Source organism: Pangasianodon hypophthalmus, chromosome 4, assembly GCF_027358585.1.
Source record: "Pangasianodon hypophthalmus isolate fPanHyp1 chromosome 4, fPanHyp1.pri, whole genome shotgun sequence".
NCBI classification, from domain to species: Eukaryota; Metazoa; Chordata; class Actinopteri; order Siluriformes; family Pangasiidae; genus Pangasianodon; species Pangasianodon hypophthalmus.
The window spans coordinates 11,360,075-11,378,507 of NC_069713.1; the positions used below are offsets into that span (position 1 = coordinate 11,360,075).

Below are 18,433 nucleotides of genomic sequence, written 5' to 3' on the forward strand. Positions count from 1 at the left end.
AGAAAAGGGCGGGTTTGGGTGGTGAACAAAAAAAATGGGAGGCACTGCAGTGCAGCAAAACCAAGCCGTCACACACACACACACACACACACTCGCTCTCTCTCTCTCTCACACACACACTCTCTCTCGCTCGCTCTCTCACACACGCACACACACTCGCTCTCTCTCTCTCTCTCTCACACACACACACTCTCTCGCTCGCTCTCACACACACACACACACACACGCTACACACAAGCGCGCGCCGGCGAGAAGCAATGAGTCACATCAAAGCATGCACTGGATTTAAAACCCACTCAGTTCATTACAGAGAGCACGCATCACCAACAAACCTTCCCGAATGATCTCCATTCCCAGCCGAACACTTTAAACAGCACCCAGTGTGCACTGCAAACACATCGCCCAGTGACGCAACCAAAACTCTGGAAACGTTTGTATATGATAACTTTGAAGAACAGGACGCATCCTGCGTTTACCCTCCCCCTAAACACACACACACACACACACACACACACACGTGTGGAATTTCGCTCGCATGCTCTGGCAGAAATTAGATTTTTTTTTTTTGGCAAACCCATCAGGACATAGCTCTTTTGAATGCGTTCCTCCTATAGGCGCCATGTGGCGGTGAGTTTGCGCCCAATCAGCGGCGGGAGGAGGCCACGCCCACCCCGGAACCTGAATGCGCCGGCACATCCCGCTATAAAGAACGCGTGAGCTACGCCGGCATCTCTTTGGTCGTGAGAGAGCTCAGGGTTTGCTACACCGCATTTGTCTTTTTTTTTATTTTCTTCCACATAAAAAAGCGCACCCATCATCCATTATTATTTCGTTTTTTTTTAAATTTCTCCCCGATTTCAGTTTATCCGAGGCCACTTGCATGCATTGTTCGTCTCCTAAAATGGTTTGCGAGACTAAAATAGTTGCTGACGACCCCGACGCCATAGCTGGGAACAAAAAAGATTCTCTGATCGTTTCCTCTTCGCAGATGTGGACGTCGGCTTCCGACGCGTTTGAGCGGAAAGACGCGAAACGGGAGCAGGTTTTAATCCGCGACTTCGAGCGCGGTGATAACGCAGAGGTGCGCCGCATCTTCAATGAAGGCATCATGGAGCGGATACCCAACACGGCCTTCCGCGGTCTTAAACACCAACCACACACTCAGTTTATTTACGCTGTGCTCACAGGTAAGAGGAGTAATGTAGACAGCCGGAGGAGTTATTCAATCACACACATAAATTAGTATTATTATTTTTTACAAAAATCAGAAATGTGTATAAATGCGGTTGAGTGTGAGCGACGTCTGTATCACCACACAAAGAAGCCGGTAGAGGAGCAGCGTGGGGAGAGAGAGAGAGACAGAGAGACAGAGAGAGAGCGAATGAATGAATGATTGTCGCTGCTGCACCGGAAGAGTATATAGTTACTGCGTGGGCGAACCATTCTCCTCGTTGTCGTTAACATTTATTATTTATCTCATAATTCGCTTAACAGTTTTTTTTTTCACTGAATCCGATATTGCTGAAATCTGAGAAATCCTGGAGCAATCAAATCAAGCATGGCTCCAAATTAGCCTACATGCCTTATTTATATAGGGCAAACTGTGTTTGTTAGATACCTCCTCTCCATCCCACACACACACACACACACACACACACTCTCTCAGAAAAGAAAGTGTTCCCCAAGCTTTCTAAATGGGCTCTTCGTGGAACCTGCTTTAGGGTTCTACATACACTCTCTGTCAGTGGCGTGGTAGATCTATTGTACCCTTAGTGTGTATCTTTTGCTTGGAAAGGTGCATGTACACTCTCAGGAAAAAAAGGTGCTAAACTGCACCATTCCTTGTCACGGGAGTGGTATCCTCAAGCATACACCTTTTGTATCTTTAGTATGTACCTTTTAATGCTAAAGGTAAGTACAGGAATAAGGAAAGGTGCCCTTTTATCTTAAATGATTTTAAAACATAAAGTACTTTTACATTACCAGGTAATACATACTAAAGTTAAAAAAGATGTACCCTTATGGATATCACCCCAGTGACAAGGAAAGTTAAGTTTAGTACTTTTTTTCTGAGACTGTAGAACCTATCAGGGTCTCTCCACAGAGACAGCCCAACGTGTGCTAGATGGAAACATAACACACACAAAAAAAACCCAAACAGCCTATACTTGGGCTAAAGTTTGAAGATGAACTGGTCAGATCTGCTCTCCTCAAGAACTGCAGGTATATGAAGAACATTCCACATTCAGTGTGTGTTTGCAATGCAATGTGGGTTTTTATTTTTTTGGTGAGTAGTTGAGAGTTGGGATGGTGGGAGTTGCATCAGTGTCTGTGTTGACAGTAAGCAGTGCAATGGAGTGAACCAGTATCACAACATAAAAACACAACCATGACCTGCGTCTCAAACCGCATGCTGCTCTACTAAAGACATGTCCACACAGCTCAGCTCAGTGTAGTATCCTCTATGGTTGTGTTGTCTCTGCTGAGTAAGGCAGCATGTGGTTTGGGTTGTAGCTGTATAGTATGGTGCACTATGTGTGCTCCTGAGGGCGCCCTCGTGTGTTCAAACCACACAAATAATGCTGCACCAACACAAGTTCAGATGTTCCACCCATGGAAAAGCCACATTAGTACTGCTGGCATAGCATTAAGCCCCCCACTGTTTCATCTCTGCAGTCAGGACAACTGTTTTAATACTGATAAAAATGTGGACTCCATGTGCTTTCCTGTTGTGTGTTTTTGTGTGTCTCTCTCCTCTTCCAAAAATCAAACTTTGTGGTTCTCTTTTCTGACAGGTGACGTTTATTTTTCTTCCATTTCTCCATAGTAATGTGCTTTGTTATGACCAAGTCCGTCATGCTGACATGCTGCACACCTTTCATTCTAATGGGAGCACGCTATTACTATAGCAGAAAAGTCATCCTCAGCTACTTGGACTGCGCACTCCACACAGATATGGCTGATATAGAGGCATACTACATGAAGCCCACAGGTAAGGGGAACGCTCAGTCATGAAAACAAGTAATTGTGTATGGAACTCGCTGAGTGCCTAACAGAATAATTACACTAATAATGCCATGCAGCACTGACTTTCAAACAAATCAGAATTACTCCAGCAAAAAAGGGCACTCCAAAATCAAATAAAATCCAAAGTAGCCGAGCATTGTAAAAACTAAAGGTTTTGCAATTACCACAGACCTATCTGTGCCTGTTTACTGCTCCAAATAATAATATCTGTATCTGTATTTAAAGTGGGTGTGGCCTAAACCTAAAAGACATTTTCTTTTCAAAATAGTGAAACATGAGCAGGACTGTTTTTATTCCATGATTATTTTTGTTTGTACTTGCCTGTGACATTTTCTAATGAATTTAGTTAGTTCTAGTGCCCAAAATATAAACTAATAACCTAATTTAAACCACCACAACCTTGACAAGGCAGTTTCTAAGTGTGAATGAATGAATGCTATAATTTCATCATTCACTTTCCCGAATATTTGACTGCTTTCTCGCACTCATAAGCTTCATATCTGACTGCTGGCCTGCATGAAAGCAAAAACCCTCCACCACATAACATTTTTGTTGCATCCTGCAGGATCCCAGTCCTGATGCACACCCCTAATCTTAACCACATCCCATTTGACACTTTACACCTGTAGAACTGGGTCTGTCTTGTTTAAATCCGCACCATCATTTTCCAGTATGGCTGAGCATAAATTATACACAAGCAGTTACGCTAGTACATCTCGGCTCTAGTCCTTGTCTTTTGCCACATTGTGCAGTTTTTCAGAGCTGTAACAAAGTGCACAAACTAAGAAATTCATAAGGCCTCAACTTACAAAAATATCAGCAGAGATGTGACACACAAATTATTCTCTTTAGTAGTTCTGTATGGGTTAATTGTCTGAAGTGCTGCTTTAATGCAATGGTTGTATTAAATATGCAGTAGCTTGGACCTGGCTCACTGCTCATGCCTCTATTGATCGTGGGAGGGGAAAAAAATTGCTGAAGCACTCTTTACTGCCGCATAGCGCCAAGCATGACAGGACTGGTTCCTGCTACATGTGTCTGAAAGATTACCAGACACCCATTTAGCTGTGTTTAATGTCAGTATTTAAAATTTGTGACTATGGTTCCTTGTTTTAGACCAGAGCAAAATTTTCGAGAGTAAATGTCCTGATCAAGGAAAGGCTTCATCCTTTAATCCATATGATTGCATGGGTAAGATGTGTCCTGTTAACATAATTGATTATAAAATGGCAGCGGTAATGATGCTAGCCTATTCTGACTGGCTGGATCAGAAATGGGGGGAGTTTACCATCATTATTTCTGTACAGATCTTTGCAAGTTCATCAGTGATTGCCTGTTCATTTCCTGTTGATGTGTCACTCTCCTGTGCAAGTCATCAGGTAGATGAAATGCTGTTGAGCATCTTCCCTTGTGTTACAGTGATAATTACTAATACAGGGAAAGTACACACTATGGCTCAGAAACAGCTTGGTGTTTATAGCAATGTGTGTGTCAGCATACGCAGTGAATCACTGGAGGCTTAGTCAGGTTGAGTAGCCCATGACATGCATCATCCAGTCCTTGCACAATCTATCCAATCAATACTCTAATTTTATCAGCATCATTAGTGTGTGGATAAAGGAAATAACCTATTTTTTCCTAAAGGCTAAGTGTCTATATGTTCATAACAAAAGAAAGTGTGGTGGGTGTATGGGGGCTGATTATGCATATCAGCAGGGCTTCTTTAAAGAAGTCATTTTTTGTTCTTGAATCCTTTCTATTTCAGTATGTCTACCAGTGGGAGAGTGATCACTCAAACAATGCATCCCCTGCTGGGGAAATCAGCATTCACAGCTGCAGCTCCAGTCTCACACATGGCACATCAGTAGACTTACTGCAGATGTCAACAGTGAAGTCTATAATGTCCAGCCTTTTGTTCTCAGTGGTCTCTGTTGACTTGTACTTGGAGTCAGTACACCTAAATTGTAAAATCCAAAGCATTGATGAGATTTAGATAATCTCCTAATTCTGACTGGTATCAAAGAAAAGCAGCAAAGCTGAGGCTGTTGAGGCTGTTGTATTTGTCTCCTTAACTATATCACCTGATCATTCTCCTCAGAATATCAGCTTGGTACAGGTTTCCTAATTTAGCACAGATAGAAGGAGGAAGGGATTTGAGTGTTGGGTCAGGAGATGGGGGAAGGAATAGAGTAGAAGCTGTGAAATGGTTTTGCATACTGGCAGCATTCAGACAAAGAGATCTCCCAGGGGAACCTCTCCCTCTCTGACTGTCTCCATCTCTTTGTTAATGTGGAAGCCTCAGTCTCTCCATCTCTTTTCTAAGCTGTGGCTGTGGCACAGGACTAACTGAATTATCCGTCAAGCTCAGAGCGAGTGAGCGAGAGAGAGTGTGGTTCCTTTAATGTTGCAGCCTTCCATTTCTTTTCAGTTCCCTTTGATTAGCTTTACAGAGAGCTAATCTGTTGGTTCATGGGGCAGGAAGAATAATGCAGTCCAGATAATGGAAGCATAATGGAAGAGCGTTTAAGAACAGAGAGTGTTAGTCTATTAAAAGTAATAGAGCAATATCTATAGAAATGTAAATGAAAACTGAGTTCAAGTCAGAAGAATAATGATAGATTATAATCAAATACACCAACCACATCTCCCTTGATGGATTTTTAAAATGTTTGGTTAATCCATACCCCAACAAACAGTGAGGCCATTCTCATATCTAACAGAAGCTGCAATTATTTGTGGCAAAAAAGATCACATTGGAGTTTTCCCAAGAGTCTTCAAAGATCTGGTTAACAAACTATAGGACTGTGCAGAATGGACTGCTTAAATCGACCCCTCAGGCAAGACAAGAAAGCACCAAAGCTGGCTACAGCTATGGAATGTAGCTGAACCTGTCATTAGCGTTAAAGCCTGAAGAAATCAGTAGGCTGATTTATATTCATCCAGCCCGTTTTGTGTTTTTAGCTTAAAGCTAAAAAAAAAAAAAAAAAAAAAAAAAAAAAAAAAGTAGTGAAAGAATAACAAGCCTAGTAAAATGTTTCAAAGCTCTTATTACTGTGCAGTAATAGGGTAATAAGCTAATACGGCTGTATGCTTTAATATATCTTTGACAGGTCGTGACCTATAGAGTAGGTGGAGTAGGCTCTTGAATTTGGGGATTGCCAGCCCTCAAGGCTACTGTCACACACACACATCCAAGAGAAAATAATGTTTGAAAGATTGGGGTTAATTTCAGGCACACACAAAAACAAAGTACCACCAGGGAATATACAAGAAGGTGTGAGACAGTACTCCAATTTATAACAGTACTGAAATTTAAAAAACCAAACAAAACAAAAAAAAAAAACAATGGTGGTCATAGTGGACAGATCAGCATGACAAATAAATAAAGCTATGTAGGAAATCTGTGGTGGTGTGTGCTCAACAGGAAAAAAATGAGCGCAATAAGAGCTACAGTGCACAGATATAAATAATTTCATAGTTTGTTATTGGACACATCACTTACACACCTACTTACACTGGAAGTGTGTGTATGAGTGTCCAGGTGGGTGTGTGCCATGAGATGGAGATGCAGAGGGATAGCTCATGAGGGAGGATCAGATTATGTGTGTAATAGCATGGGCAAACATAAGCCATTGCCGTTATGGTTTTATGTATAAGTTAAGGTATATCTGTCGGAGTTTGTGCTAATAACACTGATGTAGAATGGTATATAGTTACTTAAACCGTATGACACACTGCTGTATGTATTAGGCAATATGTACATGTGGGTTTTTGGTTTGACAGCATGAAAGCGCTGACTTGGCCCTGCTGGAGCGAACATGACAGGCTGATCCATACTAACACACACTCTGCTCCCTGGGGCCTACCCACATGGAGGGAGGGGCCTGAAAGACTGCAGAGATGCAGCATGATGCAGTATGCAGGGTGTACATTATAACACATGAATAGCAATTAGTAACAATATTATGAATGCAGTTTCAGGTCAGCAGTAATGTAATTATTGATAAAATTTTTCAAGATTTTTCAGTCCCCCCCCCACACTAATATCTATCTATCTATCTATCTATCTATCTATCTATCTATCTATCTGTCTATCTATATATATATAATGTGTCTGTGTATTCAGAAAACCCATTTCACAATTATGTAAAAATTTTTTACCACCAGTATGTCTCATTGTTCTTACACCCTTGTTTTACCACATGTCTAATAAGCTCTACACACACACACACACACCGGATGCATGGTATCAGTTTCACACTAACACTCTTCACTTGAGTTCCAGTAAGATCTTTACTTCATTAGTGACATTCCAATCCATCTTTACTGCATCTAGTCTGCATGTCTTTCAACTACAATATCTGCTTTCAACACCAGCATGCCCTCAGTAAATGCATGCATGGTAGCAGCTCCATATAAAAACTCCATGCGTAGATATGATTTTCCTGGCATGGATTCGTTCAAAGCAGATGGCGGGCACTGCTTCAAACCTGACCCATGGGCCCAAACTCTGCACAGTCTCCTTTATCACTGAGGTGACAGGCATGTTCAGAACCTCCTGTCTGCTTTAATCCCTGGGCTCTGAGATCTGTTGCTGGACACAGACATAATAGAAACAGCTGGGTCTCAGTGCATCTGCACATGTAGCCTCCACTAATTTAGTCCCCTGGGACAGAGGTTCTCTCATTACACACAGAATGTAGCATGATCTCATTTAAAAAGACAGATTACTGACAGCTTTATTTGACTTTTTCCAATAATTCTGGATTTGAATTTCATGCATCAGGTGTGCCACTAGCCATCTACCAGATTATCATAATGATGTTTTCAAAGTTGTTGATAGCTTGATGCTGCTGGTGAAGACTTTGTCTTTACATACTCCATGCGCCTATTATTATATCAGAGAGGTAATGTAAGAGATTTCTTTTTAGGTTATTAATTTTAATACAGAAACCATAACAACTGAAACATTACTTGGTCCACAGCTGAGCAAGCCTAAGAGGGGTTTAACCCTTTCGCACCAGAATCCTGTTATCATAGCACGAGTGTGACTGTTAAATGTGTGAGTGAAGGACTGTGAAGGACACAGGTTTCAGTTTCATTAGCAACTGGGAAAAGTTGTTTTGCTCTTTTGAAAGCAAACATTAACTGAGTCTAAAATGCAGAACAATAAATTATAGACAATGTTTAAAATGACTTGTCAGAGAAGCCATGCCTTTGGGGGTTTTAGGTAAATTATTTCTTAGCACAGGTAAAGGCCACATACATGTTAGTCATGTGATTTACTAATGATCCACCTGGATTGCCACAAGCCATACAAGTGCTTATAATAAAGGTCAAAACAATCAATTTGTATTAAAATGAGCTGTATGTAGTACACATGGGATTTTTAGTGTAAAGATACTCCTAGGTCTGTGGTTTATACAGAAATTGCTTATAAATCGATCATAATTATTGCAGACATTTTCCATTTACATTAAGTACCAGACATACACTATGTCTGGAAATCTTATCCTGTTTGAGTAATACTTATGATATTTACATTTCCTCATAGACAAGTTCATAATACAGTCCCTTACATCTGAACGGGTTATTGAATTTCTTTATAGTGTAACAGCATTGTGCTCTTTCATATATAGAAATAGGTCTCTACTGCTTTGTCTAGCACATGTTGAGTTTTTGCGGTTTTGTTTCTGCAGGTTCCTGTTTCTGGGTGGCAGTGCTAAACGGTCAGGTGGTGGGCATTGTCGCAGCACAGGGACGAGAAGAAGACAACACAGTAGAACTGCGGCGCATGTCTGTGGACTCTCGTTTCCGTGGGAAGGGCATTGCCAAGGCGCTGGGACGACGGGTCCTAGAGTTTGCTATGCTTAACAACTACTCAGCCGTGGTTCTGGGGACGACAGCAGTCAAGATGGCCGCCCACAAGCTCTACGAATCATTGGGTTTTCAAAAGGTGGGCGAGACTGAGAACTACACTCTGCCCGGAATGAGCCGCTCACTGATGGAAAGGCTCTTCTTCCAGATCCGCTACAGCCGCTACCGGCTACAGCTCCACGAAGAGTGAGAGTGTGTGAGAGTGAACGAAAGCATGAGAGAACGAGTGGACGTAAGAAAGCGTGTGAGAGTATGAACACCGACCACAATCCTTAAATCACCTAAACCCAATCCACCTCTTAAACCTTATTATTATTTTTTTAAAATCACAGATGTTATTTCTACCACTATTTCTATTAATTCCTTACCTGTTATGTTTTTTTCTTCTTTAACATTTTACTTTAATCATTTCTTTCATTATTTTTTTAAAAACTGAATCTCCCAATTAGTTTATTTATACTAATATATATAAAAAGTAATGATAAAACCCGTGTTAACAAGAGTAAAATGCCACACAACAAACCAAGGCAATAGGTCGGTCTTAGATTCTCTTTTTAAATCTGTTGTAAGGGCTGATCTGATAGCTAGCACTGACTTTTCTCAAAGATGGCAGAATGATTAGAGGGGTGTACAGAGGAAAGGAGAATGGATACAGTTAAGATTCTCTTTCCAATGTCACACTACTCTGTTAAGTGTACACAAATGCAGGTCTTGAACTTCATAAAATGGAAAGGCTGGTGACTCTAGCAGTCAAGCAAACAATATTGACTAAAGCACAGCAAGTTTTTCTATGTCTTAAGAACAAGAAGAGAAATAAACAGTGAAGTTAGCACTAAGTGAAGTAACTCCTAGTTAATCCTGCACAGTTTAACCCTGAGTTAACTCAAAAGTGGTGATTTTACTGTAAGGGAGGAGTCCTACTCTACATATATATAGTAACTGAAATTTTGCCTCTAACTCTTCCTGTCCCCCCCAATTACAGGCCAGTCTCTCAATCTTTCCTTTTGTGTTGCTGGAACAGATCAGATATTGCACAGATTGTATTGCTGTATAAGATCTTTATTGTGTTATGTCTTAATATTACTAAAATACCTACTTATATAAATTGGAATTAATTGGACCTAGATTAACAAGATATTAATTTGCAGTCAGTGAAATTTGATTTGACATTAACACAAAAAAAGAACTCATTACAAATTCATAATTTTCATTAAAACATTACCAAGTTTAAACAATGCAAATTAATACTAATGCAGTATTAATAAATGTGATGCACATCTATTATCGCTGCATTGGATGAAGCTTGGTTGGTCAGACATAAATCTGAGCACAAATTTGGCTTTGACAAATTGACTGCGCAATTATTCAATATATAAACCTTTATATTTTACATAAATATGGAATATGTAAATGTGAAACATTTGAATACATATCTGACAGATATAACTGAAAATCTCTCACCATATCCATTCTCCTATGAAAGTACCAGCAATGGGAGAGATACAAGCCACAACGAGCCTCATTTGTGAAATATTCTTGTATAAAGTTAAGAAACTAAATGTGATTAAAACTAAGTAATGTAGCGCAAAAAGAAAAAAAAAAAAAAACTTGATCCTTGCCAATTTTCCTTGACTTGACTTTTACCCATCCATGAAACTGACTGCAGCCCTGGGCCAGACCCTTCCACACCCTAACCCCACTCATTCAGCCCCGACCCCATCTCTGCATGCGCCACTGAGCCTTGTTGCGCTGCTTCTATCTCCATTTGAGCTTGTACGACTCCTAAAAACTCCTCTGTGATGTTATAGTAGCAGCGCAAAACATTTGGTCAATTAACTCAAAGATGATGGACTGATAACGAAAAAGTTGTGTATGACATAAGAGATGTACCTACCGACTCGCTGCTTCGATGACATCACAGCTGCCAAAAGTAGAATGCAAAAGCAATGCAAATATGTGGCATGCCTCTGTACCTGGTTCGTACGTACGGTGCCTGCCCTGGAAATGATGTAACTCTGTTTAAAAAAATATGTAGAACAAGCTTCTTTTTTAGCTGAACATATAACAATGTGTGTCTTTGTTAAAAGAAACTACTGTTTTGCATGAAACATGACTTTGAATGAAAAGTGTTTAAGAAAACATGATCTATCAAATTGATGTCTTAACAGTGGAGTTCTATTTTAATTTTTTTTTTTTTGGTTAATGTTATTTGTTTAACGTAAACATTTTAAATTTGTTTTTACCTTTTACTACTGGGGTGATGAATATCCTGTTTACTGTAAGAAGCCCAAAACCACCCAGCTAAATGCAGCATTACATATATTACAAGACATTAAAAGAACTTCTCACTGTAAACACCAGGACAACTCACTTGATGAAATCAGGTGAGCTTAAATATATAAATCACCAAATGAATGGCAGAGCTGTCTGACTCATTAACACTAAACTATTTAAACTCACTCATTAAAACGGGACAGTATACATACCAGATGCATTAAACATGGACTGTTAGCACCATACTGAATTGTTTTTAGACTCAGACACAGACAACCTAAAAAAAGAAAAAGAAAACTAGTGTGCGATACACGGATGGAACTTTTGCTGATAAATTTAGATTACAAAATCCACATAAAGGAGATACATGTAAAATTAAGCAAGTAATGAGGACAAGTAATGTTGATACAAACTAAAATGAGAGAATGCTTGCATGAATATATTTTGAACTATATTTGTTCAGTGTCACCCAATTTGGCATTAATGCAAGTCTGCTTATTGAACTATTAAAAATCAATTTAGAAATATGTGATAGACAGCTAACTTCACTTAAACTGGGTTTAGTAGTGACATATGATGGTAATGAAAATTAAATGAAACTTGCACGTAGCTCCTTTACTAGAACTTACTGAAAATATCGGTATGTAATTTCTATATAAAACTGGCTTTAACCAAATCCCACACTCACCTACACAGACAATGCAGATGTTGAGCCAAGTGCATATTTGCTGCACACACATCAGTTTGTGAGTTAACAGTGTTTTTTGTTCAGTACATTTGTTCAGTCTAAAGTGATGTTGGCAGATGTGGATGATTGAATGTAAAAGGCAAACTGTAATGTATAAGCTTCTGGACAGATCCAACACTAAATACTGCTTTACCGCTGGTCAGATTTGTCAGCCATATGATAGCAAATGTTAAAAGTGCAAAAAAATCCAACAACATAGCTACTGACCGCTTCATGTATAACATGGTGAAAAGTCCTTGGATGTGTTACTGGGCTTTGCACAAGCAAAAGGTTAAAATAACTCAACTTGAAGTGTATTGAATGAGAACGTACGCATGCTGCTAAGATTCAAGGATTATGACACAATGACAGCTGTAATAGTTAAAAGTTGAGAGGATGGATGGATGGATGGATGAAAGTTCTCAGCTGTGGAAAGATTTTGAAAAGAAAGCTTGGGGAACTCCTAGAGTTTATTATCAGTTATAATAAGAATCACAGATGTTCATTTTAAAAGAAGAAAAAAAGGAATTCCTACTAATTGATTCAATGAAACTTTTATGAGCAACTAAAATCCCCCTACCCCCAGCATTCAAGCGTGTCTTTTGTACATAAATATCCAGTGTCTGGAAATGACTGATAATGCAAAGCATTCAGAAGACCTGTGACCTGCATGAGAAGATGGCTGCTACAGGAATGTTCCACTTTTAAGAGGATGGGGGGATTTACAGTGGAAGAAAGCCTTGAGTGTCCTGCTTCCACAGTATGGATCCCTGGAGGGAATTTTGGTAGAAGCTAAGGCTGGATCCCCCTCCTACCTCCCTATTTACTCTTCTGGTTAAAAGCACTCTCTTGATTGTGGCTGGAGGTGCCAAGAATGGAGAAGCACTTGTAACAAATTGTATTTTTATTTTTCTGAATTTATTTTGAGGTTATATTTACTGCTTTTTTGCTAATAGCAAGTATGTACCATATGCAAATGTATGATAAATCAAAAGTGTATTCATGAGAAACCTTTTTTCATAAGGCTGAATTTGCCAAAGGTGGTTTTTGCTGCATTTGATTTTGTTTTTCAGTGTTCTTAACACTTGGAAATCATTTGGAGATCAAGCCCTTGTGCCATCTAACCAAGCAATAAAATGCACACATGAGAAAGTAAAAAGCAAGGAATTCAAAAGTAAAGATGCTGCATTCATTTTCTAGCCCTAATGCTGTATTGATGGTGAGCATTACCACTGGCAGGTTGAGAGATTATGGGGCATGACTCTAAACTGATTTTTTTTCCCTTTCTATTGTGATTAATGTTTTTATAAATGTGAAGATGAATGATGATAAACTAGTGCATATAATGTGTACAGTTTGGCAGCCCATGGAAAGACGTGACCACTCAAGCCCACTGTACAGAGTGATGCTACATGCCCTCTGAAAGCTGTTCCAGGTTCTAATCTCTGTTTGGTCAGCATCAAATCTCGACAAAGTCTCTTTCAGCACTGAAAACTACAGAGGAGTGAACTTTTCAAGATCTTGAATGTTGAACAGTAGCAACATGTTAACCAAATGATGCACAGTTTAACATCGGAGAAGAATGATTTTTCTTAAGAACAAGGAATTTATGTTTTTTTTGTTTTTTTTAAAGCATTTTGTTAAGTGTAAAGTTGTAAAGTGTAATTTACTGTAAATAGGGATATTTTGTGATCCTTTTATAACAGAAATGATATCTTTGGATGTTTACAAAAACAATGACCTGCAAACTGAGACACAATTGTATTCCACAACCAACAGCACACATTGATGTGAGAACAGCTTTCAGAGAGAGGGGGACATCTCCTCAGTACAACATATTCAGGCCTTTGATGTTTGCAGTAAACTGTTACTGCTGTAGCAAACTGAAGATAAATTCCAGTATTTTAAAAGAAAATTCATTTACAGTTTACTGAAAATTTCCAGTCTGAAGAAAATTCATTTTCTGTTTCCTGTGGTTTGAGTGGTGCTTTAAACAGTTTCTTGTACCTGTACTGGCTGGCAGGGAACGCTAGAAAATCCTCTTTATACATCAGCGATGGTAACCCCTGGATTTCTGTCTTTTGGTCCAGTTCCTGGGCTGACTGTCACTATGGAAACAAGCCCACTGAAAGCACAGCAGATAAAATTATATGCAACCACTCAAGGGAGCGGGTCACCTGGAACATGGGGTCAGGTTTGTGTGCTTGGCAAGTGTTTTAAATATGCCAATAAGGAGGCCAAGTAAGGGGTAAAAAGGGGGAGGGGTAGAATAGATGGCTCTAGTGTATGACAGGCAAAGGCCTTGCTAAAAACCTCTGTGTGGCTGCAGTGATCACCTGGATCCTTCAGGGTCTGTCATTATAAAAATGCCTCAGTTCCTTTAGATGTTATTTGTTTTTCATGTGTTCTTTTTTTCACCTGCTGTAACTATTTTTTTCTTTTTCTTTTGCTTAACAAATAGGAGCATTGTAAAGATGTAAAGAAAGGAGATCCTGCATTACAAAAGAAATGGCTGTACATATTGTATTAATTAAAGCAATTAAGCTTGCTTTATTTGCTTCTATAGTTTTTTTTATTCACTACATTAAGCATAATATCAACAAAACTCTTTTTATAGCTTTAATGATATCCAGATTGAATCATCCTGAATAATCATGTAAGAATTTCTTAATGTATTTATAATCATGTTAATGTGATTCATAAGCACATTATTATCTGTTGTGATAGACATTTTATAAAACCCCCAGAGTAATCATAGCATTTTGAAATGAGGAAACTACTATGAGTGGTTATAAACCCCAAAAAGCACAGGGTACAATGGAGGTTGTTACTGAAGGACACTTATTAGAAGGATTATTGAAATGCTTCTGCTGAAATGGTCTGCTGAAGAGGACTTTAGGGACACAGCACCTTTGCAAGACTGGGAAACTGGGACAGAGTGCTTGGCATTGAATTGTGTGTGTGTGTGTGTGTATAAGGACAGTGTATATTGTAATTCTAAAAATTATACAGAAGAAAAGGTACTGGTTTCATGTCTTAGTCAGGTATTGTGAAAGCAGCTGAGATGAAGAAATTTTATTCAATGTAATAGTAGCTAATGCACCAGGTCCCTTGCCATCACACTGCTAATCTGTGCCTTCATCTTCCACTATGGTAATAACATCACTACTGCAATTATCAAGAAGCTGCTGTAACAGAAGGCAAACGTAACAGGGATTTAAGATAAAATTAGCACTGTGACATTTTCACCTCAAGTTACATTTGGTTGAAATTGGAATATGTATTGTTAAAATATGACCAATAATAGATTTAATAACTGCAAAAATCGTTAAGAAAACAGTTAAATTGGTGACAAGTACAAAAGCTTGATGAACATGTTATCGCTTCATAAAACAAATTTATGATAAGAAAGTGGGACTGGACAAGAGATGGATAGAAACCAGGGCGCAGAACAAAAATGTAGACTAGTAGTGGTGAAAGGAGACAAATGCCTGAAGGAAGAGAAAGACACAAACTGGTGCAATCCAGTCTAGGCTCCTACGGTTGCCCCCGGATACAGCAAGCGAGGAACAAGAACCAGGAGCTGCGGCAGTCCAGTTACCATGGCGATGGGTTTCAGCTCAGAGAAAGACCTAGGGAAGGAGAGGAGAAATGAGAGGGGCAGGAAAATGAAAAAAAGAGAGACCAAAAAAGACAGAAATGAGCCCCTGAAAATGAGAAACACAATGAGGCAGTGAACGATCCAGGAAAAGAACAAGAGGCAGAGAGCTGGGCAGAGAATCACACAGTGGCACTGAGAAACCTCAAAGCGGGCTCAAACAGAGGTGTGTGTGGTAGCAGCATAGGGGAGATTTACTTCACACATGGAGCCCCATGATCGTCCTGTGGACACAGAGACCTTCAGAGGAACCTGCATACACAGCCATACAGACATCCATATCAGATCAACAGAACAGTGTTTACTAATCACTGTTTCCTGCAGCCTGCATTGATCTATCAGCACACACACAGAGACACATGCACCTCTACAGTTAATGAGGCAATAAATTGTTGGACCATTGACTGATTAATGAAACAGTTGCTGTGAGCAATTATTTGTGTACATTAGTGTGTTAATGAGCTCAATCATCAGCCAGTGCATTCCAAGACATTTAGTTGTAGAATTTAAAAATAGTAAAAGTGGTGTACACTGCAAGTCAAAGGGTTTTGAGCATGTGGAGGTTACAGTTTACCCATACAGAAGTCTTTATACTGAAGGAGGTCATCATCCATTCACACCACACACGCACTTGTGTGGTGATGCAGTTACTGTAAGTCTGGATTTGTCTTACAGTTGATACTGAACAGTGATAGTATTAACTGTAAGACAAACATGTCTTACAACATGTGCTACAATGTGCCCAGAGTGATCCAGATCAACATTTTTCCAGTTGTCTACTTTTTCCCAAAAAAAAAAAAAAAAAAAAAACTCAGGTCACTTATCCTTAGCTTACTCAGCCTTTCTAATTCTAGAAGATTTACCTTGAACAAATTTCGTGAAGTTTAACCAAAGCCATCAGAAATGTTTTTAATTACTCAGGTTATTGATTGCGTACTAATCAAACACCTGGATTTAATCATGGTTTAATCTTAGAGATGTCACAATGAATGAAGCCTCTCAGATAAAACCTTCAGTCGGGATGACCTTCTAGGGCTACAGAAACACTGTAGTGCTAAATTGTAGTCAGGAATGGGGCAGTATAAATATCATTTGTAATTTGTATGTGGTAAACGTAGAAACATTAATCTGTATGAAAATAGTTTTTGTGTATGCATGGGGACATTGTTTATACTGACAGCCATGCAGCTCTCTTGATTTTAAAGCAGGCCCTTTCACCAGAGCTGCTCTCTGTCTAGAACTTTCTTTGCAGCCCAAAAGACATGCAAAGACACCTTCTGTGTGTAAACAGTTCAGGGACAGTGCAACATGTTTTTAAATGACTCGATCATCAGGGAGGAAAAAGAGAGAAATCAAAGTGTCATTTCCATGTGTCTGGTTTCTTGATGTGAAGATTTTACATAACTGGTAATACTAATGATTTGTGTCAAGTCAGTTAAATAAATGTCAAGTTAGTTACAGCTAGTTATGTCAAATATAACAGCAGGTTAATGCTTTAAAAAATGCTATAAAAAATATAACAGCAGGTTAATGCTATAACTGATTCACTCTTCAGAATTTATTGCAGACCATCAGTGTGATTTCCAAAGAATGCCTAGCATTAGCCATCATATATAAGAATGCTAACATTATTCTTAGCATCTGAAGTGACATACTAATCTCATGCCCCACTACAAAATGAATTTCTTTGTTTGCAGAATACGAAATTTTATTTTTATTTTTTAGTTGCAACTTTTAAATTGTGCTTGTTTCGCGTTATGTTTGCAGTTTTGATATACTTTCGATTGTAATGAGATGGCTATTTTGGCTACTCACTGTAAGACTGACTCCGAGACAACCGATATGCTGAAGGGACTCCATTGTTTTCTTCACCAACACTGTTTCAAAGTACGGATACATTCTTATGAACATAAATGATTCCAGCAAGGCTCGCTAGATCCAAACTGAATGATCAGTAAGGAGTGTGTCTTGTGTTAACCTGCAAAGTCTTCCACCTGTGAGTCCTCCACCTCAAAGAGTAGTTCATCATGGATCTGAGCCAGCAGCCTGAGCACATATAATCACACAGCAAATATTAAATGTACACTTCAATTCAATTCAAATGCCTTGTGCTGCAGAAAGGTCTTAAATAGAAAAATATCTATTCCAAAAGTTTTATATCTTAAAGGGGACTTTTTTTCCACATGCTACTTAGTGCACCTTCAAAACGACTGAATGATAAAATGAAATAAAAAAAAAAAACGAATTAAAACATACTTTCAGTCTAAGACAGTTATCCAGAAAGTGGTTTGTAACCACTGTCTACAATCTACAGTAGACTGCAACCATAAGTATTATTAGATCAGTGGTCAGAGTCCATTTCTAAGAGAACATCTCTTTGGGTCACTGCTTTTTAATTTAATGACATTTTTAATCCATCTTATCTGAGGGTGGTAAAGAACAGGCATCCTAATGGGGAAAAGATGTTATGTAGAGTTGGACATAAAGATACAGAATGAAATGTAAAAGGCCACTTAACACATGCAGGCAGGACTGAGAAGTTAACCCTCTGGTAAAGCATATGTAGAAAGATAAATTAGAGACTGATGTTAGTGATGGGATTGTAAGGTCAGTTAAATGGGAAGATGAACAAAAGGGCAGATATAAAGAAGAGCAGACTGACTGACTGTTGGAGTGGATGCATGGATGGACATACCTGGCTGTGAGAGTGGTGGAAGAGGCCACGAGTGAGCTGATGTGTATCATGGCCATTTTACAGAGGTCTGCAGCAGAACCTGATTATTATACACAACACACACACACACACACACACAAAGACATACTATACAATTGTGTGCTTCCAAATTTATAGGGATAGCTTACTTTCTTTT

General features: G+C 39.1%; 2 protein-coding genes across 2 annotated transcripts in view; one reads left to right on the top strand and one right to left on the bottom strand.

The window, feature by feature from the left end:
- The first annotated feature begins 696 nt into the window (after positions 1-696).
- nat8l (N-acetyltransferase 8-like) lies at positions 697-14,453 on the top strand. Its single transcript, XM_026936800.3, has 3 exons — positions 697-1,187; positions 2,828-2,992; positions 8,727-14,453. Exons 1-3 carry the CDS (start codon positions 881-883, stop codon positions 9,092-9,094), a joined length of 840 nt encoding a protein of 279 aa, XP_026792601.3. The 5' UTR covers positions 697-880; the 3' UTR covers positions 9,095-14,453.
- Positions 14,454-14,600: 147 nt separating this feature from the next.
- The window catches only part of poln (polymerase (DNA directed) nu), a 53,960-nt gene continuing 50,127 nt past the window's right edge, over positions 14,601-18,433 (bottom strand). Inside the window, exons 24-27 of the mRNA XM_053233432.1 lie at positions 18,259-18,337; positions 17,542-17,609; positions 17,379-17,440; positions 14,601-15,815 (exon numbers count right to left, since the gene is read on the bottom strand). Coding sequence (XP_053089407.1) covers positions 15,720-15,815; positions 17,379-17,440; positions 17,542-17,609; positions 18,259-18,337 — 305 coding nt within the window. The 3' untranslated portion in view covers positions 14,601-15,719. The remainder of the gene's footprint in view (positions 15,816-17,378; positions 17,441-17,541; positions 17,610-18,258; positions 18,338-18,433) is intronic.